Source organism: Pteropus medius, unplaced genomic scaffold (assembly GCF_902729225.1).
Source record: "Pteropus medius unplaced genomic scaffold, Ma_sr-lr_union100, whole genome shotgun sequence".
Classification (NCBI taxonomy): domain Eukaryota; kingdom Metazoa; phylum Chordata; class Mammalia; order Chiroptera; family Pteropodidae; genus Pteropus; species Pteropus medius.
In genome coordinates, this window is record NW_024344436.1 from 5,589,010 (window position 1) to 5,616,840 (window position 27,831).

The 27,831-nt window shown below is 39.2% G+C and overlaps 1 protein-coding gene and 1 non-coding gene across 5 annotated transcripts; both read left to right on the plus strand.

The window, feature by feature from the left end:
• VWA5A (von Willebrand factor A domain containing 5A) lies at positions 1 to 26,315 on the plus strand. 4 transcript variants are annotated; one of them, XM_039872912.1, is made up of 19 exons: positions 1 to 60; positions 1,092 to 1,139; positions 2,713 to 2,770; positions 2,882 to 3,084; positions 3,374 to 3,596; positions 3,716 to 3,891; positions 4,197 to 4,311; positions 7,974 to 8,146; positions 8,417 to 8,505; positions 8,711 to 8,855; positions 9,275 to 9,354; positions 15,485 to 15,599; positions 16,364 to 16,528; positions 16,807 to 16,907; positions 17,249 to 17,502; positions 20,388 to 20,525; positions 22,582 to 22,712; positions 25,417 to 25,543; positions 26,103 to 26,315. In XM_039872912.1, exons 3-19 carry the CDS (start codon positions 2,728 to 2,730, stop codon positions 26,180 to 26,182), a joined length of 2,358 nt encoding a protein of 785 aa, XP_039728846.1. In that variant the 5' UTR covers positions 1 to 60; positions 1,092 to 1,139; positions 2,713 to 2,727; the 3' UTR covers positions 26,183 to 26,315. The 4 variants fall into 4 exon arrangements, with proteins under 4 accessions (XP_039728846.1, XP_039728849.1, XP_039728848.1 ...); XM_039872915.1 differs by lacking the exon at positions 20,388 to 20,525 and adding an exon at positions 20,581 to 20,706; XM_039872914.1 differs by having other exon boundaries at positions 7,977 to 8,146.
• LOC120610561 (small nucleolar RNA SNORD127) lies at positions 18,268 to 18,353 on the plus strand. The gene has a single exon (XR_005654956.1). It is a non-coding gene; the product is annotated as a small nucleolar RNA SNORD127 (small nucleolar RNA).
• Positions 26,316 to 27,831: the final 1,516 nt, after the last annotated feature.

The following is a 27,831-nucleotide window of genomic DNA, read 5'->3' on the forward strand; positions in this document are numbered from 1 at the left end:
ATTTTGACTGCAGTTGTTTTCCCCTGGCTGTGCCTCAGAGGCTCTGGACTGCGGGAGGAGGTAGGTGACCACGCTGCCCGCGCGCTGGGGCTGGATCTCACCCTTTATCCCCGAGGACTAAGACCCGCCCATTCTAATTCCCTTTCTCCGTCTCTAAATCTGTTGGGGCTTTTCTTTTACCATGGTGGAGAATTCGATTTATTAGGGAGGTGTGATCCCCAGGGAGTGTCAGCAGGTTTAGGTTTGGAGGTACTATGGAAGGGACTTACATCTCCTATTAATCCAAGACCCTCTTCCCATTTCTTTGCTTCTATTTTTCCTTCTCCCCACTTTCTCTCTTTTCCTGCTTTTTCCCTCTCTCTTCTTTCACCTCTCCCTCCTTCCTTCCTTTCTCCCTCCTTCCTTCCTCCCTCTCCTCCTTCCCCTCCTCCTCCGCCTCCCCACCTTTGGCGTATGGACAATGGGTGTATCCTCCATTTTATGTAATTTTGTGCTGTGGAAATGGAACTTAAAGCCTCCCTTCCCACCCCCAACCCGAATCGGATTGCACCCCTTAATTCCTTCTACACAGAAATTCAATGAACTGACTCTGACCCCTTCGGTTAATACTTGGACACTGAAAATCTAGGAAAAATTAAAGATTAAATCACTCTCCGTTTCTATCCAAGGCCCACTCCTTGCCCCCGTGGCTGGATCGCGGGTTCTCCACTTCTCCCCTGCAACAGGCTGCGGGGTGTGGCAGCGGCGCCATCCCGCGCTGGCCTGCTCCTCTCTCTCCCTGCGGGGAGGGAATCGCACAAGCCCAGACTCCTGGGACCTATGGATCCAGAAACGTGCAGACCCCTGGCCCCATGATCCGTCCTCTGTTCTCCCAGCTGCCTCAGATTCAAGGCCTTGATCTTGGTCAGCCGTCGTGGCCAGTCTGCCTACCTGTTGCTAGGAGCATTTCTGAAATGCCATCCTGAGGGAGGGAGAACTTATGCTGACCCAGCATAATTTGTACTGGGGAGGGTGGGGAAGAGGGGCAAATGTCTCTCAATAAGGGATTTGTTCTCGGGTTAGAATGGAGAAAGAAGCCTGTTTCTTTGTAGGAGACGCTCACCCTCTGCTTCTGTCTCTTCACCTGAAAGCCAGCCTTGGTGAGTACTGCGGACCTTGAAGATTTGGTTCCCTGACACAGTTTCTTCAGCTGTTGTATTTCTGTGTCCTTTGTCCTTCTCCTGCTTTAAGCTCCCTGCTGCCCTTCCCCAGCTCCAACCTGTTTTACCAGAGAACTTACTCCATCAAGTGTCTGCGTGGAAACCCTTTTCCTGAGCAGCCACCCCTCTCCCTATTGCCACGACTGCCCCCTGTGTTTCTTCTACTCGATGTGAGCCATTTTGCCACAATCTGTTTTTATCCATTTCCTCGAAAGAAAAACAGACACGAAACAAAAAGCCTGATTCATCGGTGCTGATTTGTGGGGAGGGGCCTGGTGTGTAAGAAACACCATGCTGTCAGATAGGTGAGCAAACATGGCCATCGGGGTGGGCTATGATGTTTTACATGGCGATTGGGATGAGCACAGAGGGCCCTGTAAATAGTCCTGTAGGTTCCTCAGTGATGGCTGGGATTCCCAGTAACTCGTTCGCCTCTGGGACTCCGGATAAGCACATTAGTTTCAGTTTTCTTCAGCATTCTCTATGCACCGGGAAATTCCACTTTAGCTTCTTAAAGTGTATTTTCAGTGACAATCCCCCTTATTGGTGCTGGAGATCACAGCTCAGGTCACCCTTTGACAGAACAGGGAGAGGCAAGCTCACAGATGACTCAGTTCAGAATAGATAGAGGGCAGCTCCCAGTAGTATTAGGGCCGATGGCTAGGACCAGACCCATCTGTTGATTCTTTGTAGAAAAGAATCATGATGTAAATCATAATCTAGGTACATAAGTGTATCCCTTTGTTGCCATACCACATGAAATGGTTGTCTAAGATAATAAAATTTGGAAGATATGTTTAGGATGGCCTGATTTAAAATAGAAGACATGTTGCATGTGTGATATATGAATATCTTGGACAGAGAAAACAAACTGGTTTCAATTGACGTTCCCCAAAGGAAACGTCACAAGGTAAATGATCTAATTTGCAGGGGTCCATTTTGGATCAGGCAGCTTCTTATGTGCAGGTCTCTGAAGAGTATGATCCAAAGTAACAGCCAAACTCTACTTAACAACAGTAACAACACTATTAAGAACAATACTAATGTCTGTCATCATTGAATAAATGCTTTCCATAGACCAGGCACCATTCTAGGGACTATATATTTATTAATTCATGTATACATATATGATGTATAGGTACGATTTTCATTTTAGAAAGAATACTGAGGTTCAGAGGGGTTAAGTTAATTATACTTATTGACTATACCTAAGGAGTGGTATATTAAATACACTTTTGAAGAAGTGGAGCTCGTGTTTGAACCAGCCTTAGGGTGTTTCAGACATTTCCTGTTTAGTGAGTACTTAGGTCTGGTATTTAGAGGGAACCTAACTATTGGCACCTTTGTCTCATTCTTTTCAGCTTTTTTCTTCTTCCTAGCTCCATCATTAACCCTCTGAATATATATATATATATATATATATATATTTTATGCCAGAGAGAAGCACATAAAGTACTAGTATTTGAATAGCTAATGCCAAACATTTCACTCTGTTTATGTGTCTTTTCCACAGTAGCCCTGTGTCACCATGGTGCGCCCCTGTGGTCTATTGAACCGCCAAGAGGAGCCAGGTAAGCTTGATTTGTGATTCTCACTCGCCATTGTATCTTTGGCACCTAGCACAATGCCTGGCCTGCAGGAGGCATTCTACTAGTTAATCTCGAACTCCGGTCTATCTGCAGTGCCACTGAAGAGCATCTCTGTGACCTTGTCCATTTGTGAGTTTGTGGCTGGCGTGTCTGCTACTTTAAACTATGAAAATGAGGAGAAAGTTCCTTTGGAGGCCTTCTTTGTATTCCCCATGGATGAAGACTCAGCTGTCTATAGCTTCGAGGCCATGGTGGATGGGAAGAAAATTATGGCCGAATTACAGGATAAGATGAAGGTACTAGGGATGTGTACATTATCTTTTTCTTTTTTCCCTTTAGGATCTCTAGCAAATGCAATTTTACAAAAATATGCTGACGTTGAATGCTTTTCTTCTACTCCCCTCTAGCCGCTATTTTCCTAAAAGCATTTGGAGGGAAGAATCAAGCAGAGGCATTTAAAGTATAGCTGTGAACTTGGCAAGAACAATCACAGTCCCTCCTTACCAGTCTTTGTTTTCTGTGACACTTGTTTCTTTATCAGCTATGTCACCTTTGATATTACCTTTCTCTCCCTCTTCTCCCTAGGCCCACACCAACTACGAGAATGCCATCAGCCAGGGCCAACAAGCCTTCCTGTTGGAGGAGGATAAGTGCTCCAGGGATGTCTTCTGCTGCAATGTGGGGAACCTCCGCCCTGGCTCGAAGGCAGCACTCACCCTGAAGTATGTGCAGGAGCTGCCCCTGGAAGCAGATGGGGCCTTGCGCTATGTGCTCCCAGCCATCCTGAATCCTCGGTACCAGCTCTCTGGTGAGTATGTGCTCTCTTTGAGTACTGGAGGCGAAGGACACAATTGGGGGAAGTCTCCAGGTTGTAAGGGTGCTAAAAAGTATGGCAAGGGAAAACACAACTCGGGCAACTTTTTGTAGGATGGCCTGAGGACAGTTGCCTTAAAATGAAGACTCCTGTTGTCCCTTTGGAGGACCTGCCCTACACGCTCAGCATGGTTGCCACCATCAGTTCCCAGCATGGCATTCAGAGGATCCAATGCAACTGTCCTTTGAGTCCCATTGAGTACCTTGGAGATGATAAGACTTCTGCTCAGGTAATAATAAGAGAACCCTGTTGTGGCCAGCACCCCTATTCTTAGGTCCTGATCTTGTTCTTCACTCAGTCTTCCCTAAATGTTCCTTACTTTTCCCTGTTAACCCAGAAGGAGTCATACTGTGCTCCTTTTTTATCCCCATGCACTCTCCAGAGCCTCTTCTCCATTCTCACCCCTGCCCCTGATTATTACGCCCACTCGTGGAAGAAGCCGTAGCCCTCAGCTCTGACCTCAGCCCCAACCTCAGCCCCAGACAGCAAGCAGTGATAGTGCTAACATGGCTTCTTTGCCTATTTCTAACTCAGATTTCCTTGGCCGATGGACACAAATTTGATCGTGATGTGGAACTCTTGATTTACTACAATGAGGTGCATACCCCCAGTGTAGCTGTGGAGATGGGAAAATCTACAACAGACGCAGGTATTTTCTTTCTTCCTTTGTACTTACCTCCTAAGGGGTAACTCCTATCTTGGAGTTACCCTCAAATTACACTCACTTTTCTTTCTATCCAGTAGTGGGTAAATAGCTTACACTATGGCATGCAAAAGTGGTTTGGGTCAAGGAATATCATGTGATTATCTGGATTATAGGCAAATTTAAGTGAATCAGTAGACAACTGGACAAAGGACATGAACAAATAATTCATAAGATGAAACACAGCTAATTTACAAACATATGACAAATCAGTCTCTATGAGAGCAAATAAAAGTACAATAAAAATAATGATGTGACATTTTCACTTTTCAAATGATCAGTTTTCTAAATCCGATAATGCTTCATTTGGCACTTTCATAGATTGCTTGAAGCAAAATAATTTGGTATCAAACTTTGGAGATGAAATGTGGTCATAATATGTCAAAATAAATGTTCATTTTGGTAATTCCAATTTTGACAATCTTCCTAAGGAAATAAATCTAAATATAGGTAAAATTATGCATTTTAGCAATATCAAAGATTAATAAGCAATCAGAATGTCTTGCAGTAGCTAAATCAACTATGCTAGGTATGCTCGATGAGTTATTATATAGCTACTAGAATGATGTATATTGACAGATTAAAATAATACGGAAAAAAGGCTTCCAAAGAATGTTAAGTAAAATAAAAATAGGTTATAAAGACAGGTTATTATTAGAAAATAAACTATACATTAAGAAAAACATTTAAAACCACAGGAAGTCTACAAGTAGTAATTGTGATTAGATTAAGACTAACTTTACTAATTTATTTTTTACCTAATAAATAACTTTTTTTGATTGATTCATCTCACCTAGAGTTCTTTTTTTGATCTTTTTTATAACTAATTATATAGTTCTGTTGCTTTAAGTATTTTCACCTTGTTGTATAACCATCGCCACCATCCATCTCCAGAGCTTTTTTATCTTACCCTAGTTTCTTAATTTTTAAGACTAAGTTTAGTTTCTTAGTTTAATTTTTTAAATCTCTTTAATTTCTCTGATTTTCTAAAATTTCCTTAATATGTGTGTACTTTTTCTTGTAATTATAGCTGGTGTAATGCATGTCAGTCTGTTGCTCTCTTGGGCCTTCCTGGGCTGCCATGCCCCTGGATTGTAGGGACCGTGATGCATAACTGGAGAGAAACTGTCACTTCTGAAGCATTTGCCATGTTAGTGGAATGGAAGCATCCTTGTGAATAATCATAGTCAAACGCCGTGTCCTGGGTTAGGCTCTTATTTCTCCAACTGCAGCTACTATAAAGACAGTTCCCTATAGCTGGTCTTCAGTAGGCCATCTTTCTCTCTCATTGTTAATGTTTGGCCAAGATAGCGTTGTACTTGAGGTCACAAATTGGAACTTTTTAGTTTGCCCTCACCTGTTCAACCATTTTTTTCCCCTCAGGGCAAACTGCCCATGCTAAATCTGTGAGAAAGGCTCCCAACCTCAGCCAGGTTTGCTCCAGCCCCTCTTCCGTGAAGCTCTGTGCTCTGTCTTTGTACCTTAGTGACCTGGTTCCGTCCTTCCCTTTTGGTGAGTTTCCCCTTGGATGCCCATGAAATACTCCCACAACAGTGACCTGGTTTTCCATCAGGATTATTTTAATCCACCAGAGGAAGGTTTAAAATGTTGGCTTTTAAAAGGTAAGGATTGAGGTCTCAGTCCCTTTCCTTCCGAGACGTTCCGCTGGCCCCTGTGCAGATTTCCTCATCTGTACCCTATGACCAGCTCTGCAGGCCATCGTGGGACAGCTGGGGCAGCCTTTATGAGTCTCATGAATCCCGCCCAGTAGGGCTGCTCACATCTTGCTTTCCAGATCATATATTTGGTGAAGGTGACTTGCTGTTCTCATTTATACAAAGAAATAAATGACAACCGGCAGCTTGGCTCACTAAAACCAGATGAAATACACCACTACATGCTGAAAAATGCGAAATAGGTATTTCTAAAACTTAGAATGTTTGAGTGGTGAACACACAATGCAATATATATGACATATTATTGAAGTGTATACTTGAAACCTATATAATTTTATCAGCCAATGTCACCCCAATAAATTTAATAAAAAAATAAAATAAAACTTAGACTGTACTTACCATATTAAGAACATGACTTTAAAATATATATATATTTAATTTAATACAAATAATTGTATGAAAACAATTCATAAATAAGTTTACAAAATTATTAAGAACTTAATCTGAGCTGAGCCCTAGATTGAGTTTCTTAAGCATATTATGTCACTATCCTTACAATAATCTTGAGATAGTTATTAATTACCTTGATTTTTTAAATGAGGAACCTGAAGCTAGCGAGCAGAAGAGCCAGGGCTCGAAATGCCTCATTTAAAAATGAGGGAGCAGAAACTTGTGGAGGTGAAAATAATTGGAGCCAAGCCAAAAGAATTGTAGTAAATAACACATTTGTAGTGCTTACCGTATGTCTGGCATTGTTCTGAGCAGTTTAGATGGGTCAGCTCATTTCATGCTCATGGCGACCTTTCTGACATATCAGTACAGTGACGGTCCCACTACACCCAGCTGTCTCTCAGGATCGAAAGAAGCCTACCTTACCCATTAAAAAAAGCTGCTCCTCTACCATCTATGCAGAGATCTGGGTTATTTAAAAGTTATTTTTGAACCAATGTGCTATCAATTATTTCTTGAGCCTCACCCATTCTATTTGAAAGCAGTTTCGTTGTTGAGGTATCCCGTGGGTGAGAGTAAGCTGAGCCAGGTCCTGTAGTCACACTGAATCTCAGGGCTACTGAGAATTTAAACCTGTAATCCTGAATCACTATAAAAATAGGATATTAGGATTAGATTCTATGTCTTCTTATAGTCTCTGAACTGTGGATCTCGAGTGGATGTGAACCAGCCATTCTCATTACATCTTTATCTTAATACTCGCATTTCAATTCCTGCGTCAGTTTTCACTCGCTCCTCAAAACAAAATCACAGCTATGCCTTTGACAACGTGGTGACATAGACCGGCTCCTGCTGTCTCCTGAATGCTATTGTTTGGATAATGCTATTAGAGTTTCAACACACATCCCAGTGCTTCTCTTCCTTTGTTCTGGAGAGTATAAGTGAGTGCTTCATAGACTTCATAGAAAGCAGATGACTTTCCTTGGTGTGCATGACATACTTTCAGCTCTTATAAACTGTCAACATGAGAATTGTTCATTTGAGATTTTTTTTTTCAAAGCTGTAATTAAAGATTTAAACAAGGATCCATGTGATAAATTTCCCATTGATTTGATTTGAAAAGAACGTGTCTGCCAATAAATTAGCTGGATTCTTCTGACAATTGCTGGAACATTTTAACTTAATGTATTTCACTATTTGCATAGCTGCTAGAAAACTAGCATCCAATTTTAGTATTTTAATTATTGCTTGTGCCTGATAACCTCTACTCTATTTTTTTTAATCTGTGCTGCTTCTGTATCTTTTTGTATGTTTATAACTCACCTCAAACCCTTTGCCAGCAGATATGATATAAAAATCAAACAGGGTTTTAGATTTGGATTTTCTCAGCTTCCTGTATAACTCAGGACAATTGATTCTTGGCGTCTTTAGTATGCATTCTTGAGTTCCCTTTCATTGTACAGTGTCCTTATCCTTTCCGAGTAGATTGTTTGATGGGAGAGCCATCTGCAATGGTGAGTTTCTACCCGGACATCCCAGAAGCTCAGCCACCAATTACTTGTGGAGAATTTGTATTCCTCATGGACCGCTCAGGAAGTATGCAAGGCCCCATGAGTAAACAGGATAAATCTCAGCTGCGCATAGAGGCAGCCAAGGTAAGATTAGCTCATTTCTTTTTTTTTTCTGTGACATCTTCAAGTAGGGATGAATCTCAGGGGTTAAAGTAGGGTCCATCTGGAAATTTGGGTCTGTTTCCACCTGAGCTTCAGTTGATAGAATTCCATGACCACTCTGAGGCTAGCATAGACATATAAGGGCCTCGAAGCACGAAAAGGATAAAGGCCCACACCCTCAAGAGTCAGATTGGCAGGGTCTGTGTGTCTGAGAGGACCCTCTCACCATCTCCTTGTACTCTCTTCCTCCAGGAAACACTGATTTTGGTGCTGAAGAGTTTGCCTGTAGGCTGTTATTTCAACGTATATGGATTTGGATCTTGCTATGAGCCATTCTTTCAGTAAGTTTCTAGAACAGCCATACAGAGTCCAAAAAGATACTCTAAAAAAAGGACTAGATGGTTAAAGGGGTTACTTGTACCATTGACTGTGGCACTGGGGATTTCAGGTGAGGCTGTTTACCTCATGTGGAAGTATCTCATTTCAGGAACTCAGTACTGGGCAGTGTCGAGTAGCTGTGTCACTGAGTGTGTTCATTTTTCTCAGTCGTAGTGTGAAGTACACTCAGCGTACCATGGACGAGGCACTGAGGAGAGTTAAGCTTATGCAGGCTGACTTAGGGGGCACGGAAATCTTGACACCACTGAGGAACATTTACAGTGGACCTTCCATCCCGGGTCACCCTCTGCAGGTAAAAACTGAAACTGAGCTAACAGAAGGGGACAGAGAGAATGAAATCTCTGTCCAAGAATCCATAGTCTTGGACTTCACTGTAGGGTCGATGAAATATAGTTGTCTATCATGTAGTAAAGAGGAAAAGACAAGAAGCATCTGATAGAATTCCTCTCCTTAGCTTCATGCTGTGGTGCGTAGACAGTGGAAGTTCTCTTGTGGAGCGCCAGTTAGTAGGGGGAGGTGATGAAAATTCCTAGCGTTCTGAACAAACCGTTTGAGAACATGGTGCAAGTAACAGTGGATCATTCAGGATCTCACACTTGTCTGAAGAGGCATCGGAGTCTCTGGAATGAAATAGCTGGGTTTTTCAAGGGCAAATTCTGGTATTTTAAAAATGAACTTCATAGAGACTTGACAAATGTCTTCTTTCTTTAGCTTTTTGTCTTCACAGATGGAGAAGTTACCGACACATTTAGTGTAATTAAAGAAGTTCAGATCAACAGTCTGAGGCACAGGTATGACAAAAATGTGATTTCTAGGTGACTGACCCAAGCAGTACCACATGTGATCTAGTGCCACATGCATGATTCCAGTGTTGACATTGCTTTCAGAGGACAGAATGATTCAAGAATTTTAGTTTATCCCCTAACAATTGTTTTCTACATCATTTTTCCCTCTCTACTAAAAGATAAGAGTGATTTTTCTAAATAACATCAATAACATAATAAGAGATATTGCCCTTTATTCTCTCTAAAACAATGGAAACAAGTATTGAATAGTAAGACTTTTTTTTAGTGTAAACATTTTTGTCAAAGTAAAACATAGAAAGCAATGCAAATCGTAAGTATATAGCTAGATGTATTATCAGAGTGATCACACATTGTAATAACCACACATGTCAAGAACTAGAATATTACCAGTAGCTGTCCATCTCTACCCTTTTCCATCATGTCCCAAATTTAATTACTACTCAATTTTTCCTTTTCAAAGGAAATAACTTCCCTGAGTTACAACACCATGGATTATACATGTTTGTTTTTGAATAAAAATAAATATTATCCAGTATGTTTTAGTTTCTGTGTATCTTGCTTCTTTCCCTCAGCAATATATTGAGATTCACACGTGTTTTGCATGGAACCATAGTTAATTTTCATTGGTATATAGTATTCCATAGGATGATTAAACCATAATTTATTGATTGATTCTACTGCTGATGGACTTTGGTCTAGCTGTTAAATCTTAATTTCCAATAGAGTAAGTCCTCAACTATGTTCTTTTTCAAGATTGTCTTTATCTATTCTTGACACTTTGTGTTTGTATTTTAGAATTAGCTTGTCAATTTTTACCAAAAAGGAAAACTATTGGGATATCGATTAGAATTGCATTGCTTTTATCGATCAGTTTTGGGAGAATTTAGTATTTACTCTATTGAGTATTCTAGTCTATTTAAATGGTATATCCTTCCATTTATTTAGGTTTTTCTAGATTCTTTAAATGTGTGTTTCCAATATTTTATTTCAAACATTTAAACCTATAGAGAACTTGTAGGAATAGAGTAGCACACACATACCTTTCACCCAGGTCTGCCAGTTATTAACATTTTACTACACTTGCTTCACCTATTTTTTGTCTGAAATATTTGAGCCACAGATATCATAACCCTTTGTATACAAATAATTACGCGCTCATCTTCCAAGAAGAGGACATCCTGATAAATAACCACAATATTTATTTAATGTTGAGAATAACACCATTATCTAAATACAGGTTATATTTGCCAATTTTTCTAATAATGTTATTTATATATTTTTGTTTGTTTGTTTTGGTTTTGTTCCAGGAGCAAATCCAAGAACAAGCCTTTTATTTCATTATTATGTGTCTTTAGTTTTTTCTTCTCTGGGATAATTTCTCAGCGTTTCATTACCTTTCATGAGACTGATATTTTGAAAGAAGACTAGTTAGTTATTTTTGTGGAATCTCAATTTATGTTTGACTATTTAAGTTCATATTTAGATTAATGTTAAACATTTTTGGGAAAAATATTCCAAAAGCAACTGAGCCTAGTGATAAGTTTGACCGCTTAGTTAAAGGGGGCTTCTGATCTGATAGATAACATTGAAATTTTGTAAACATTCTATTCTCAATAAAGATTTACTCAGTAGTTTTAGCATTCACTGATGGTTTTCACACAAGTGCTATTAATATCAGTGGTTACAAAATAGTGATTTTTAAATGCTGTCAACTCTTCTATATTTATTAGTTGTCATCATGCTATAAAAAAGAGCTTTTCCTTCCTCCCTCTTTCCTTCCTTCCCTCCCTTCCTTTTGTTGTGTCAATTAGTACTTTTAAATTCTTTCACTACTTTTCAATTTTCTAAGATTCATTACTCTCATTCCTTTTTTTTGATTAAAAATTATTGGGGTGACATTGATCAACTAAATCCAGTAAGTTTCAAGTGTACAATTAAACAGTCTGTCGTATATATATTGCATTGTGTGTTCACCACCCATGGTTAGATTTCCTTCCGTCACCAAATATTTGACCCCTTTACCCCTATCTGCCTCCTCCTTCTCCCTTCCCTCTGGTAATCACTAATCCACTGTCGATGTCCATGAGTCTCTTTGTCATGTTTGTTGCTTTTAGGTTTATATCCCATTTATGGGTGACATCATGCAGTCTTCAACTTTTCTGACTTATATCGCTTAGCATTGATTATCTCAGGATCCATCCATGTTGTCGCAAACGGCAGTATTTCACCTTTTCTTATAGCTGAGTAATATTCCATAGTAAAGTTCCAGATTTGGCCAGTGGGAGCCCTTTTTAACTTGCCCTTATGCTTTTTCACGTCTCTTTGGTTTACGAATATTTCCTTTCTTTCTTAAAAAATGTTTCTGATTCACTTGTACTTTCCCGTTCCTGTAACCAGCCATTTTTATAAGAAACCTTGTTTCTTTTACTGAAAATGTGTAGAAGTCAGTATTTGACTGTTAGATGTAACTTTGCTATTGGCCTGTTATTTATTCTAGGCATGTCCAATAGACAGAACAGGCAAATGATTAAGAAATACTCAATTTTTTACTAATACCCGTACTTCCAAGGTAACAACGTAACAGTCTTTCTCTTTTTTCTCCTGTCCCTATTTATGTCTTTTTTCCTCCATGGTGAGAAATCTGGTTTCCCACAAAATCAATACATTTACTCATTTCCTTAATTGAATAATACACATAAAATTTCTCTGCAATGTTTTATAATTCTCTTTGTAGAGGTCTTCAAGAATTTTTTTTATTAGATTTTTTCTTAGGTGTTTGATGCTATTTTAAATAGTACTTTTAAACATTTTATTTACTGGATATTTATTTCTATATGGAAATGGATTACGATAGCTTTTTAAATTTATGTTGACTTTGTATTCCGTGGCCTTGCCTGATGTAGATATTAATTCTAATAGTTATATTAGTAGATTCTTTTAGATATTCTTTGGATAATCTTGTCTGCAAATAATGCCAATTTTTCCTTTCCACGCCTTATATCTTTGTTTTTCACTCTTTCTGTATTGCCCCGGAAAGGACTTATAGTCACAGCTGACATCCTTATCTTATTTTAGACTTCAGAGGGAACTCGTTTAACATTATATCAATAGTGTGATTGTTTGCTATAGGTCTTTTTGTAGATATCCTGTGTCAGATTAAGGAATTTTCCTTATAGTTCCGTTTTGAGAATTCTTTTACTTTAAAAAAAAGAATGAATGGTTGTTGAATTTTATCAAATAAATTTTATGTATCTGTTGAGATGAGTATGTGATTTTCTCCTTTATTCTTTTAATGTGTGAATTAAAATAACTGTTGTTAAATGTTAGACCAACCTTGCATTTCTGAAATAAAACCAAATTAGTTGTGATCTCTTAACCTTCAACTGTTTATTCATATATTTTTTGATTCAGTTGGCTAATCATCTATTTTCATGGGAAATATTGGCATGTATATTTTTCTTTAAAACATTTTTGTTGGGTTTTATCCTAGCGTCATAAAATAAACTGAGGAGAGTTGCCTGTTTTTCTATCATCTGAAAGATTTTCTTTTAGAAGAAAATGTGTTTGCTCTAAGTTGCCAGGAGACTTTTCTGTGGGAAGGTTTTGAATTCTCTTTAACGGAAATAGAACTATTTATATTTTTATATATTCTTGTTTATTATTGAAGTTTGCATATTTTATCTATATTTTCAAAATTTTTTTGGCATGACATTGTCTCTGATGTTGCCGTACGATGTTATTAAGTTTTGTAAAATCGATCATAGTATTCCCTTTTCATTCCTGATGTTGGTTATTTGTGCCTTCTCTATTTTTTTCCTTGCCCTAAATGTTTGTCAGTTTAAATAATCCTTTCAAAACACCAGCACTTGAGTTTATGGATCCTCTCTATTGTATAATCGTTTTCTGTATTAATAATGTTTGCTCCTATCTTTGTTATTTTCTTTCCTTTCAATTTTTTCAGTTTATTGGCTATTTTTTTTTTTTTTAATAACATCTGGAGATGGAGGCTCAGGTAGTTAATTTTTAGACTTTTTCTTTTCTAAGATATGTATTTAGAACTACAAATTTAAGTCTATCTGTAGCTAAATCCTAAATTCATATGTCATTTTCCATTGGCATCCGCTTGAGAATATTTTCTAATTATTATTATGATATTTTTAAAGCCTGTGTTATTCAGAAGTATAGCATATAGTTTCCCAATATTTGGGTGTTTTCTATTTCTTTATTAGTTGTCAGATATTTTATGTGAAAAATTACGGAAATTCTTTGAGCCTCTAGATGATATCTTGCCTCTGAAAGGATTAACTCCCTGCTTCTGATGGGTTACCAGACTAGAAACATATAATCTTAATCCAGTTAGAATCTAATGGACTTCAGTCATTCGATGGCTGGTTTATTTCAAATTCACCTCTACTTCTAGGGTGTAGATCTATCTACAGGTTGGTATTAAAAAAACCTGAGTGTCTACTAGGGCACCTTCTCTTTGGAAAGCCCAAATCTGAAACTGCTTAGCTTTTTAACCTTTCAGTCATCCATTTTGTACTTGGCACTTGCTTCAAGAGGTGAAGGGATAGCAGATGCCAGGCTCGTCTCTCTTGGCCTCCCTCTTCTCCCAGCTCTTGGCCCAGAAATTATTATTATCTTGGTAGCCTTATGATGATTTCAAAGATTATTAAAAATGTTCTCTTTTCTAGTTCTCTACTGGCTTAGAATAAGTTAGTCCATCATTGCTGTGAGCAGACCTCTGCTAGAGTATTATACTTTAAGGCAGAAGTCATATATTTAAGTTCTAGTTTTCCTGTTTTGTCAGCTCTTTGTACAAATCAACTAAACTCCGTAAGCCTCTGTATCTTCACTTGAAAATGCAGATAGTAATAGTTCTTGCCTTATGGATTTACCGTGAAAGTTGAAAGCGTATACCTGAGGAAAGCATTAGGAACTGTGCTATATAAAATTTTTGCCATGATTGTAATTATTATCCTTATTATTATTATCCAATGAAGCGCTTAAATTCTAGGCATATAGTTAGCCATCAATAAACATTGTTTACCTTTAGTTTTGTATGCAAAAAACCCTTAAACATATATGTCAAAGCTCTTTATAAGCCATAAAGAACATAGGCTGTAGATCAAAAATCATGTTGGAAATTTAAAGGTGATAATATCAAGATGCTGACAGGTTGTGGTCTCTGGCAAGCATGATCATAGTTAGGGCACCATAATTACAAGTCTGATTCTTAGCTCTACAAGTTTAGAGCATTAATCCTGATGCTGATGTCACTAGGTTTGGGCCTGATGACTCACACTAACCCAATTCGAAAGAATTGCCAAAATAACAGAGTATTAATTTACAATGAGAACTATCCTTGTCATGCCTTCTAAAATGCTTGTTTGAGTATTTAAGCCAAAATAACGTAGTATTAATTTACAATGAGAACTATCCTTGTGATGCCTTCTAAAATGCTTGTGTGAGTATCACCAACACATTCTCTGTTTACTGACAACTTTATTTGGGAAGCCAGATTGTGATTAAAAAGCTATTTGGTGCACGTGGACTAGAACAGGGAGAGAACTCTCTGGTTAGAAGAGCAGGAGACCCTCTTTCCCAGCCTAAGACTGGCCTTGCCAGGGCAGATGTGGTTCCAGAACAAAGTTAGTCAAGCACTGATGATATTGTTTATTTTTTCCTCATTCTCCTGCTTTCTGATTAACTATTTTTTCTGGATTGATTATTAATTGATGAGGATGTAGTTCTGTTATTTCTTTTTTTCCCTGCTTCTAGAATCAGTATAATAGATAATGGTTTGCCAGGGGAATCATGTAGTCAGACAGAACAGTGCTCAAATGCCATCTCTACCATTTAGTAGTGTATGATCTTAGACAGAATTCTAAAATTCTTTGTGCCCACATTCCTTATCTGCGCAATGAAGCATAAGCCTGTTTCTTAGGAATCTTGTGAAGACTAAATTGCATCGTTACCTGAAGGCACTTGGCCTCCCGAAATATAGGATATGCTCAATAAATGGTAGCCATTATATATTTTTAACCATTATGTATTGATTTTATAATTTCACTCTTTTTAGTCCTTGTTTCTGACTTCCATTTTACAATTGCAGATGCTTCTCATTTGGTATTGGAGAAGGAGCCTCCACCAGTCTAATAAAAGGCATTGCCCGGGTATCAGGGGGCATGTCAGAATTTATCACGGGCAAGGAGAGGATGCAGTCCAAGGTGAGGGACGGGCTCTGTGTCCGGAAGTGGTGATGCAGAGCCAGTGTGGAGTAAGGGGCACACTGCTGCAAGGGCAGAGGCAGCAACTTGCCTCCAGGATTCATTTTTTTATATCCTCAAGGCCTTGGGCTATATAACTAATGGGGCTCCTTTTGGCCTTAAAAAGGAGCCCAGTGTAGTTTCTGGAGAAATGGCATCCAGTCCTAGTAATTGGAAACCCAGAGACAAGATGCTGGAAGAGGTTAGGGCTTTGTGTTTACAACCAGAAAGAGAGGAACCTTAAGAATTTTGGCTGTCATGATTTGACATTCTAGATGTGTGCTTTCGGACCTCTTTTGGTACTATATCCTATCTTCCATGCAAACGATACAGAGAAAACAAGAAAGAACAATTGTAATATGTCTGGTAGATTGGAATAGATGGTAAATTAATACTCCATTTGATTAGTATGTACAAGGGAAGACATCTTCCACCTCTGGGTATACTTCTAAGTTCCTCTTTCCCACTTGGTACCATTTCTTATCTGATTGCTGCTTCTCCAGGGTCTCCTTTCCCAGACATTTCCTTCATTCACATTTATGTTATTAAATCTCTCTGCTTTAGCTTCCTCATGTGTGTAAAGCAAAAGTAGTAACCTCCATCTCCTAGTATAGACATAACATGTATTGTGTTGCATAGTACTTGATGCATAATAAATATTCAGTTAGTAGTAGTTATTGTCACCATTATTATTTTTGGTGCTTATTCTGTTCTCTTTCTTCTAGGCTCTTAGGGCTCTGAAACGTTCTCTGCAGCCTGTAGTAGAGGACGTCTCTCTGAGCTGGGATTTGCCTTCTGGTCTATCTGCTAAAATGCTTTCCCCAGAACAGACTGTCATCTTTAGGGGTCAGAGGTTAATCATCTATGCCCAGTTGACTGGAATGATGCCGGTGAGTTTCCATTCTTATTTGTTTCTCTAGTCAGAGTAGCTACTGCCCTGAACTCTGCTCTGACAATTTCATTAGAGCTTGTAGGATCTCATCAAGTGATCGCATTTGCCAGACCGAGCCAACCTACCCACTTCTCCATCATGCCAGGTCTCTGGGCTCCTGAACTACCTGGTTCTTAGTCAGAAATGTTCATGTTTTGGGGTAGGGGCTGCCCCAATTCTGACATTTCTCTTGGTGACCTCATCCTTTCATCATTTCTATTCTTCTCTAATTTGTAGCCAGCAGAGGCAACAGGAGAAGTTTGCCTCAAGTACACCCTCCAGGGCAAGAGTTTTGAGAATAAAGTGACATTTTGTCTACAACCCAAGTTTGATGCCAAGTGAGCATTTAGTTTTCCTTTGCCCCTTCCTTCCTTCCTTCCTTCCTTCCTTCTTCCCTTCCTTCCTTCCTTCCTTCCTTCCTTCCTTCCTTCCTTCCTTCTTCCTTCCTTCCTTCCTTCTTTTTCTCTCTGTCTGTCTCTTCTATCCTTGGGGGTTGGTTTTCTGCTCTTAATTTTGGGCTCAATTGTTTCCTTAAAATTGCTTCTCCTTTTTAAGCCGTCAAGGTTTATCTCTCCCCTTATCTGGCTTTTTCCTCTCTCTGCTGTCCTAACTTTTGAGGGCCCTAAGAAACTGGCACGTGAGTGCTTTTCCCTAAGTCACAGGAATTTTTTTCTTTTAGCCTCACCATTCACCGCCTTGCTGCCAAGTCCTTTCTCCAGACCAAGGACATGGGCTTCAGGGAGACTCCAGCGAAAGATAAAAAAGATGTGTTGAAAGTCAGCATTGATTGCGGAGTTATAAGCTCCCACACAGCTTTCATTGCTGTCAACAAGGATCTCAACGAGCCAGTTCAGGGCCCCCTGGTTCGTAGGGATGTCCCAAGACCAATTCTATTGAGTGCTACTGCTGTGATGTCACGATACCGTGGAGGTGGTGAGTTTTACCTCATTCGAATTCATAAAATTGGGAGCCCTGGATGTTTGAACACATCATTTAAAGGAAACATTTATGAAAGTTCCTTTTTTCCTTTGTTCCTCCACATCTAGGATTTCGGGCTGGTGTCAAACTTTTCTGTCCTAGAGAACTAGAATATATCCCATTGCAAAGAGATTTAATACAAGGGAGGGTGAGACACAGAGAAAATTAAACAGAAAATTCACATAAGCACTGTCTAAATCTGAAACTGATTTATTTTATTGATAATTAGATGGTTAGTGATTACATCAATGGCTGGTGAACAACCTGGTGGCGTTAGGACATGGGTGCTCAGGCATAAGCCAAGCAAGCTTGATTTTAGATATAAGGGGCTTGAGGATTAGGATCAGGTGGAGAAATTTCCTGGGCAGGTTTCTGTGGCTGGAGGGGAATGTATGATGTTAATTCCAGAGGCAGGCTTCAAGGTAAGTCCACATTTTTGGTTGGGCAACTGGGCTTTCGGAGATGATACCATTTATTTAATAGAGTAGCAAAAGAACAAAGGCAAGTTTAGGGAATAAAACGTTGAATTATTTTTGAGCATCTTGAACTTGAGATTCCGATGGAATATTCACATGAAGGTGTCCAGTAGAAAGGGAGGTAGATATGCCTGGTGTTCAGAAGAGAGGTCAGGGATGAAGATCTACATTTGGCAATAACTGAAGTCATTAGAATGGATGAAATTGTTCAGAGGATGGGTATAAAGTGAGATGAAAAGGGCGGTGACAACTATGATGAAAGGTTCTGTCTCTTTGTAAATTATTTAATTACTAAATGAAGACAACAGTTCCTCAAAACTGATGTTGCCATTCTTTAAAAAATAAATAAAAAAAAAAAGCGATAAAATCGAAACACTGAAGAATATCCAGTATCTGGGGTTGGATTCCCCAAACCATAATAAAACAAATGAAGTAGGACAAAAAAGATGCGCGTACGTATTCAAAACAAAAGGAACTATGATATAATAAAGGGAGTTATCAAAGTATCAGATACTGCAGAGAAGTCAAAGTAGAACTGAAAAAGGTCTATTAGGTTAATAAAAGAGAGAGAGAGAGAGTGAGAGAGTGAGTCCTTGCTAATCTAATCAAGAACAATTCCACTGGCTTAGATTAGGAAACAATCTATATTAGGCATTGTTAAAGAACAAATGAGAGGCAGGAAATGAGGGGCAGCTTGCAGAAACACTTTTTATAAATGTCGAAAAGGGGAAGGAATAGAGTGCTATCTATAGAAGAAATTGTAGACTTGAGGTTTTTTTGTGCGTGTTATATCTCTTTAAATTTTCAGAATGAGAGAGATTTAAGGGTGTTGTAATCCCAATAGGAAAGTGCCGGTAGAGAGGGTTGACAATGTTGGGGGGAGTACTAAGATCAGCTAAGTGAGAAGGGAGTTTGAGGAAGTGAGAGAGGATGCGATCTAAAACAGCAGTGGTGGGGTTAGCTTTTAATAGGACAAGTGTTAGGACCTTCTTCCCTTATTGCCAGGAAATGGAGAGAAGGTGATGGGATTAGATTTTAGTTCATAGGCTGAGAGGCATCTTTTCAGAGTTTCTGTTTGATAGTTTTTCTATAGTTTTAATGAAAGAGACAGCACGATTAGGTAATGTATATATTAGAGTGGTAGAACAGAATTTGAGGAAAGGGTTTGAAATAATCCTGTGGAAAATTGGAGAGCGAAATACTCAGGGAGAAATAGAACATTTGTCAAGGAGTGTTGAGGGTCCAGTTTAGTTTCGATACCTTGACTTTTTTAGTGGCACCAAACTACTAAAAGGAATCAGTTTATGTGATTTGTTTCAGCAATACTCAGCAGCTTTGATGTAAGAATGAAGAGAGTGGAGTGTTGTCTTAACTTCAAGGTTGGGTTTTATCAGGTACCTGGTTTTATCAGGTAGATGTGCTGAAAAGGAAATTAGGGACATGGAATCGAAGATATTGATAAGAGAGCGATAAAGTGTTGGACCAGAGACTTAGGCTAAATGGAAAAGAGAGTAAAGATAGAAGGAAGTTTCAATATAAGAAAAAACAGAGGAGACAAAGATTTAAAAGTCCAGATGAGGTCAAAGACCAGGTAAAATAGGAATCTCTGAGTTAGAAAGCTGGAAAAAGTGGATACTGTATTTTTTAAGTAGATTTTTTTTTTTCAGTTTAATTTTTTACAGGTAGAACAATTCTGCTTTATAACAACATCCAGGCTTGGAGTAGAATGGAGGCAAGAGCCATTTAATTTAAGGGAGATAAGAAGCTTTGCATTAGGGTATCGGATAGGTTATCTGCCTGGGTACTTAATGTCTCAAGATGATGGCAGGCCTGCAATGAGTGGAAGTTTTCATCTAGTTTTTAATACTTCAGTGACTGATTGAAGTGACAAAGAGGTTGTAGGTCGACAGCAGTTAGGATATGAGAAGGTAATCCTGGTGAGGGTAGAGGAGTAATGACAGGGAGGTGGCAATTGGGACTGAAGCAGTTGCCAACCCTATCTCTCAAATCTGGGTACTTGGGGTATGATACCTTGAGCAACCACCATTTGAGAGGGGAGAGAAAAAGGTGTTTTTTAGAAGGAAAAACTAGTTTTAAGTTAACATAGATAGTTGGAAGAAGCCTCCTATAGTGAAACTAAAGATGCAGGAAAGATCATTGTCATATATCAGGAGGACACAGTGGAAAGTGCTCAAAGGGTGTGTGCAGGAGTAGAACTCATGGGAAAAGAAAAAATGCGCAATAAAGGTGGTGACTAAGGCTGACATGCATTGGAGCGTGTGTGTCTCAAAGGATCAGAGCCGTTTGCCTATGGCGGAGAGCAGAGGATGCCTCAGTGTTGATGTCTGTACTGATGTTTTCCAGCTCCTGCAAAGGCCTCGTCCTCCTACCGTCCTCCTGCACCTCGGCTCATAAGGAACACGTACTACCCAAGCGTGCCATACCAGCAGAATACTTACGATCCCCATAAGTCCACCATTAGCAAGGAACTGTACTCTCTAGGTGAGCATCTTTCCAGGGACTTTTTCTCACCAATATTTGTCTGTCACACATGTAGGACTAGACAAACACCAAGCTTTTGGTGATAGACCAAAGAAGAAATGCATGTCTCTCAAGATCTGTCCAGAGATGGCAGGGGCTCATTCTTCCACCAACAGGACCAACTTGGAAACTCACCATACAGGTGAGATGGGCCTCAGTTCTCTTCTCTGATCTATGGGGACTGAAGAACTAATCTTCAACGCTCTGCCCTCTTGTGGCTTTCTCTACCCGGAGGTAATCTGTTTGAAAAGTGTCAGGTGGAGGGTGAAATTTGTCCAGTCTCCATATTTGGTAAGATTGGCCCATCTCCGATAGTCTATAGGTAGGACCCTGGAAACTACCCCAGTGGAGTCTGGGGTGAGCCCTAGTTAAACTAACCCCTTTGCCATCTGGGCTCACACACCTTGCCTGCAGGCTGGGGCCCTCCTCCTGCAGAATTCAGCTGCCACCCTGGTCGGGCTCCTGCTGCACTGGTCATTCTTTTACAAGTTGGGTTTAAGCAGACCTTCCCGATGCTGTCTGATGACTTTCTCTCTTTCACCAAAGGGTGTTCTTTGGTCATTGCCTTGTGTTCCAAGCAGCTGAGCTTCTCATGTGCATGACAAATTGAGTCAAAGTACATTTTACCACTAAGAGGTGCCTTTTCTACTAAAATTGGCTTAAAGGCAACTCTTTCTAGTCTCTCCAATTTTTGTAGCAAGAGTTAAACAGTGTACAACTGTTTAATTGTTTAGACATTTTCTTTGTCACTTACCGTCTACTTATTCATTCTCCTTAGGCTGCTAATTAAAGAGAGGGCTTTGAGGTCTAAGATGAAGTTAGATCTCTGGATTCCTGTGGGGTTTTAAGCAAATCAGTTCACTTCTCAGAGCCTTAGTTCCCTCAACTGCGCAACTATTCACCTCCTAGGGTTGTCATGAGAAGTTTCTTAATGTAATCTACAGAGTAGGTTCTCAGTTTGTGTTGGTTTCCAATGCTGTCCTAATACTCAGTAACTTGGAATATCCCCACTCTAGCTCTCTCTTTTATGGAACCTCTTACTAAAGTAGAAAGAAAAATTACCCAGCAAAGTTTTTGCTGCTGGTTTTTGTGAATTCATTGGCAACTACTATTCGTAGGGAGCAAATTATGGCCCTTCTAAGTACTTTACACACTTTCTCATGCATCAGACATAATTGTCTCCAATTTATAGAGGAAGCCGAGATCTCCATTCGTTAAATAACAGGTACATTTTAAGTGTTAGTAGAGCTGAGATTCAAACTCAGACTCTTGAGATTCAGAGCCTTAGATTTTTTTTTTCCTTTAGAGTAGAACTGTTGTTCTAGTTACAATATTTCTTGCCTACAGTTTCTAAATCGCTCTAAGTATGTCATCCCATATGCTAGATATCCAGATGTAAGATACTTTCTATGAAAATTATGTTGTCTTTAAGCTATTTTTATACCATCAGGATTAGACAGCACACTACTCTTTGAGATAGACTGCTGATGGCTTCCTTTATATCTGCTTTCTTTTGAAATTTTTGATAATTAAAATTCGAGCTCTTATTTGTCCACAAATTTTTAACATACTTAAAAGTTTTAAGGGTCATTTAAATAGGACTGGCTAAGACTTTAAACAGCACTATCATGTGGGTTCTTTAGTACTGTATCTTGCTCTCGTTATTGAATTGTTTTATTTATTTGTTTGTTTGTTTGTTTATTATGGTGACATTGGTTAATGAAATATGATGTTTCAGCTGTACATTTTAACAGTAAGGCATATATATATTTACATTATTGTTGAATTTTTAAGTGGAGCTCCCCTGGTACCAGTACAGCACTCGGGTGGCCTACGCTGTCACAGAGAAAATGCGTGTCTCCCGGGGGAAAGACCGAAATGGGGATCTTGGTAGGATCCGCTCAGCTCTGCACTCTGGCTGCAGCCTGTCTCTGGATTCGGGCCTCTCTCATCAGGGATGCTCGGGGGCCCGGAGCTTCTTGCTTTCTCATCCTCTTTCTTTTTTTCTCCCCCAAAGTCTTTGGAGATAATCATCTTGTACAGCTGATTTCCCTCCAAAAGGCAGATGGTTCCTGGGATCTGAACGAAGGTCTGGCCATGGTCCTAGGTGTGAGTTTGGAAGAGATACGGACTGCACTCCCTATCAAGGTGAGATTCAGAGAAGAAACAGGAGTATGTATGTTTTTGAGAGGTTGGGGTCAGTAAAGAGAATTGGGGTGAATTATGACTCACCAGAGGAAGGGGAATATAGAGGCTATAGACTAAATTAACTTCTAATAAATAGAGGTTGAAGGTTTTTCTGGGTAGGATAGAGCAGAAGGAACAAGGAACTAATAGTCTGGCTAGTAGGAGTTGATGGTTTTGAGTTGATGGGTGCCAGAGGGAACTCAAAAATCCTCTTTCACTTGGATTACATTCCCTGCTGGCCATTTTAATTATAATAACTAATGTTTATTTAGCAGTTACTGTGTGCCAGGCACTGTGCTAAGCACTTAACATTCATGATCTTATTTATTCATCACAATGATTAAATGAGATAAATCCTATTCACGTTGTTTACAGATGAAGAAACTGAAGCCTAGAGAAGTATAATGATGTGTCTGAGTTGACCTAACCAGTCAATTCTTGAACTATCAGTCTTCAGAACTGACATTATCCTACTAAAGGAAGTGGTCCAGAAATTAGCAAAATTTTACTGATGTTAGGATAGGTGAAGTATTAATAGAGATGACCTAGGTACTTCAAATGTGTTCAAGCCTGCCGATGAGGACAAATTAACTTCCAGAATTTCAACGCAGTGTACTAAATCTTCTAACCTGAGATATTGTTAAATATAAGACATTTTGTATATTCAGAATGACACCTGACCTTCATGCCTGAAGCCTGAAGGTCAGGTGTCATTCTGAATATACAAAATGTGAAAGGTGATTAAATAAACTTCAGCTGTCCTATAACTACACCATCCGATACAGTATTTACTAGTCACATGTGGCTATTGAGATCTTAAAATATGGCTAATGCAAATGAGGATCTAAATTTTTAATTAAATTGAGGTGTCCTATAATTGTGAAATATATACTGATTTTAAAGACTTAATATGAAAAAGAATATAAATTATTTCATCAATAATTATTTTTATACTGATTTTATGTTAAAATGATACTTTGACTATATTAGGTTAAATAAAATACATTAGGTTAATAAAATAATTTTACTTTATTTTTACATGTAGCTAGTGGGGCAATTAAAATTATGTGTGTCTAGCACTGTATTTCTATTGAAAAAATACTGTTCTACAACAAATAAGATAATAAACAAATTATTAACATAAGAAAGATAATAATTATAAACAATTAAAAGGAAATATAAAGATCATAAAATTCTAACTTGATTTTATTAAGAATAAGATATGTCAGACTAACATTTTCTTCTTTAACGTGGTAACTGGGCCAATAAATCAAGGGAATCCAGAGCTCTGGTATGTCTGAATTTTAGTAAGGAATTTGAGTTTTTCTTAATGATGAACATATGGACAGAGTAAAAACTAGCTCAAAACCCACAGCACTGAATAATGAATTTATTCAAACTCAAAACAGATTTCTGGACTCACTAGACTCTGAATTCTCTGGTGGTCCATATTTTCAATGAATGTTTAAACAAAAATGTGGACCAGTGCTTTCTTATTTGTATATGACAAAACTTGGAGATAAAGTATTAGACAAGAAAATCAGATCCCAAAAAACCTCGAACAATGACTTGAAATTTTCTCTGAAAAAATTAGTAGGAATAAAAATACTGTTTTCCTTCTAAATTGTCAACTATGCAAGTAGAGAATAGAAGCAGAATGACTTAAGAGCTGTTGCACATGGAAGTCAGAGATTTCAGATGACCACGAACTTAATATGAATCAGCATATTTGAAACACAATTAGTGGAGGGCAATAGGATTGTCAGAAAAGTTATATATTTTGGGGGCTGGGATCATAATGTTTTAAAAGTACGTTTGCCACCAGATGTGACCGTTTAAGGAGATAAATTTCAGAAATCACTGTGATGTTTGTTTCTAGACTAGGAGAACAAACATGGGGATTCTTACTGTTTTGACATAAGCAGTCCTCTTAATGAAGAATTAAAGGAACTGAGAATTTTGATCTGAAACAAGACTATTCAGAGGAAATGATTTTTTTTTTTTTAAATTTTGAAGGTCATGTTATGAAAGAGGAATTTCTCTTGACCTGTTGTTTCTAAAAACTGGAGTTGGGAGCCGTGAGTGAACACTCAGGGAGCCCATTTTCTGTTCTGTGGCTGAGACTTTCTATTGAGCAATAAGAGCAATATGGCTTGAATCAGAATATTTGGCCTCCAGTCCCAGCTCTTTCATTTGCTAGAAGGCTAACTTTGGGAAAATCATTTCAGTTTTGTATGAATCACTTTTCTCTCTTAAAAACGTCGTTGATAATTTTTCATTTTTTTGAGTTGTTTAGGTGAGGGTTCAAATAAAACATAGAGATACTTTATAAACCATAAAGCAGTTGTGCATGTGTGTCTTTTATCACAGCTGGGTAATCCTTGTTGGGAGTATTTTAGGAGTTTCAAGCACTGTCCTGGTGGTTACACTGGATTTAAAATTTAAGACCTTTCTACCCTAAGACTCAATGAATTGTTGCCCTGAGGTTTAGGGCCTGGCATTATGCCTTGCAAGTCATAAATGAGGTAAAAGAGACCAGGTAATCCCATTTAGTAGTAGTTTGGGGCACAGTAAGTGAGGAGGGAGTGGAGCTTTTTACATTTCCTCGAAGGGTTTCTTGCTCCAACTTGAAGGCTTCAGGGAAGTCTCTCTGTCTATTGTACAGAATGCGGATTCCTCAGGCTGGGCCACAGTCCTGGCGGTGCTCTGGCTCCATGCCAATGGTAAAGAAATGAAGTGTGAGTGGGAACTTCTGGAAAGGAAAGCTGTGTCCTGGATTCACATGCATGCAGGTAGGAGCACAATTCTAGGACCCCACTGCCTTCTCTCCTTAGGAAGTGAGACATCTTCCCAGATACTGAGCCACCAGGCCTGAGAGAGGATGGCCAAGAGAGAAACCCCATACTCCTCTCCTCCGACCATCATGGTCCAGACCTTTTCTGGTCTTCCAGCTAGTTTTCTTTTCTTGGCAGGATGAGGGTGCAGTCTTAAATTGGGGGAGATGGGGAGGTGTGTAAAGAGGAAAAGAGACATGGATGGGGAGTGTGAATTGTGTGAAGGACATGAAGTGGCATTTATTCTCCTTACTCTGTCAGTACCACACTGAGTGTGAGACTGGACTTGGGGCACTTACTCCTTGATTGTTTATTATCTCACTGCTGCTGAGTATTTCTGGGGCCAGAGAAGATCAAAGGGAATTTGGGCAATGTGAAGGGGAAAGCCAGGGGTATTGAAAGATAAAACCAGAACTTGTGGGGGAGATAATCAGGGAGGTTTAGGGGAGACTGAGAGAGAAGTATTTACTCTCATTGCCGTCCCTCAGCTCTAATTCTTGTTTTCTCCTCCTAACAGGCTCCGTCATGCGTGTGCTTATGAAAGCTGCGATTAATTTCCTGAAATCATCTGAGGATCCTGCCATCTTTGCCCTCTGAGGATACCATCCCGAAAAACAAGTGCATCTTCTATGATACTGACCTTTCCTTTAGCCTTTCTTCTGCTGTAATGTGTTGTATTTTATGCCTATCCCATCGATTTCTTGTCGTAAAAGTAAAGGCTGCCCACCCACCTTGCCTCTGTGTTCCAGGTTCCCTTTGGATAGGATTTTCCTTTCCCCGCATGTATCCTCAGTCAAGTGTCAGTAGTCCCAGAACCTGTTCCCTTCCTTGGAGTTCAAAGGATTCTTAGGCAGTAGTAAAGTTCCTCCCAAGTTTTCTAGAGTGTCACCATGAAAAACAAGTGACACGAATTCCAGATTAAAGGTTGCCGCGTTGATGTTAGGGAATGCCTGAATTAGAGAATTTTCTGCATTATTTTTTTTCTATTTGCTTTTGATTTTATATACTTATGAGAACCAGGCTGGTGAGCTATAGTTTTCTATTCTTGAAGTAGGACGAAGGGGAGGTTGAAAGCCAACATTGGGATAGATATAACCTCCAGACGACAAAGAGACTCAAGGGATCCACTGCGAGCGTTGGCACTGTTGGGGACCTTCTTGATTGATTGATTCTGCTTGGGTTTTGCTAGCCCATGCTGCATGCCTTCTCACTGCCTAAAGAGAAGACTCAAGGGGATCCACTAGAGGCGTTGGCTTTGTTGGGGACCTTCTTGATTGATTCTGCTTGGGTTTCTGGCTTAAATGCTGCATGCCCCTTCTCACTGGACTTGGGAGTGGATTTGAGTCATAACTGTTGAGATTCAGACCTTTCTACTGTCAAGGAAGCATCTTAGTAAAAGGGTGTTGATGGAATCCTTAGTCCTAGCCTGAACCCATGAGGCCTCTAATTCAGGCTGTGATCCAGTATAATAAAGGAAAAAGTGGTTTTAAAGGCAGCTTTGCCTGAGAGCTTAACCTGATTCACTCACCCCATGAGAAAAGAAGGAGCACCCTTTGATTGTTTCCGACCCTTACGTCCCAGATACTCTATCCTAGTGGAAATGACCCTATTTGCTGTGTTGTCCCCTAAAATACTGATGTATCCATATTAAAGTGACTCTCTCTACTCTGCACTTTGTTGTGTCGATCTTTTATAGATTTATTCATTGAACCTGCATTGTTTTTATTATCTTTTATTTTCCCTTCCAACTTTTCTGATGCTTCCAGTGTTCATTCTATGTCCTGTCCCCATATCTTGTGTTGTAGGCTGATTTCCTGTCTTACATGAAGCAAGTAAAGGGCTCTGGGCAGAAAAGTATTAGAATCCTGACCATACACTTAAATAGTTAAGTAATAATAAACAATTTAACCCCTTAAGAGCTTAGTATCCCCATCCGTAAAACTAAATGATTAAATTAGACCTCTGTTATCACTTTCACCTTGAAAATTTAAGAATTCTGAGCGGGGACCTCGATATGTGTTCAGTAAGGTGGTGGATGGCCTAGACCTGAGTTCCATTAAACTTACAAGTGAACTGGCATTCGGAAGTGAACTGGCATTTGCCTGAGATGCATAGTGGAGACTGGTCTCCCAGGACTTTCTTCCAAGTTTGTTCATGGCTGAATGTGACCTGTGGAGGCCTAGGCATCGCCTGGAAGCTTGTTACCAATGCAGGCTTTTAGGCAAGCACAAAATCTGTTGTATCAA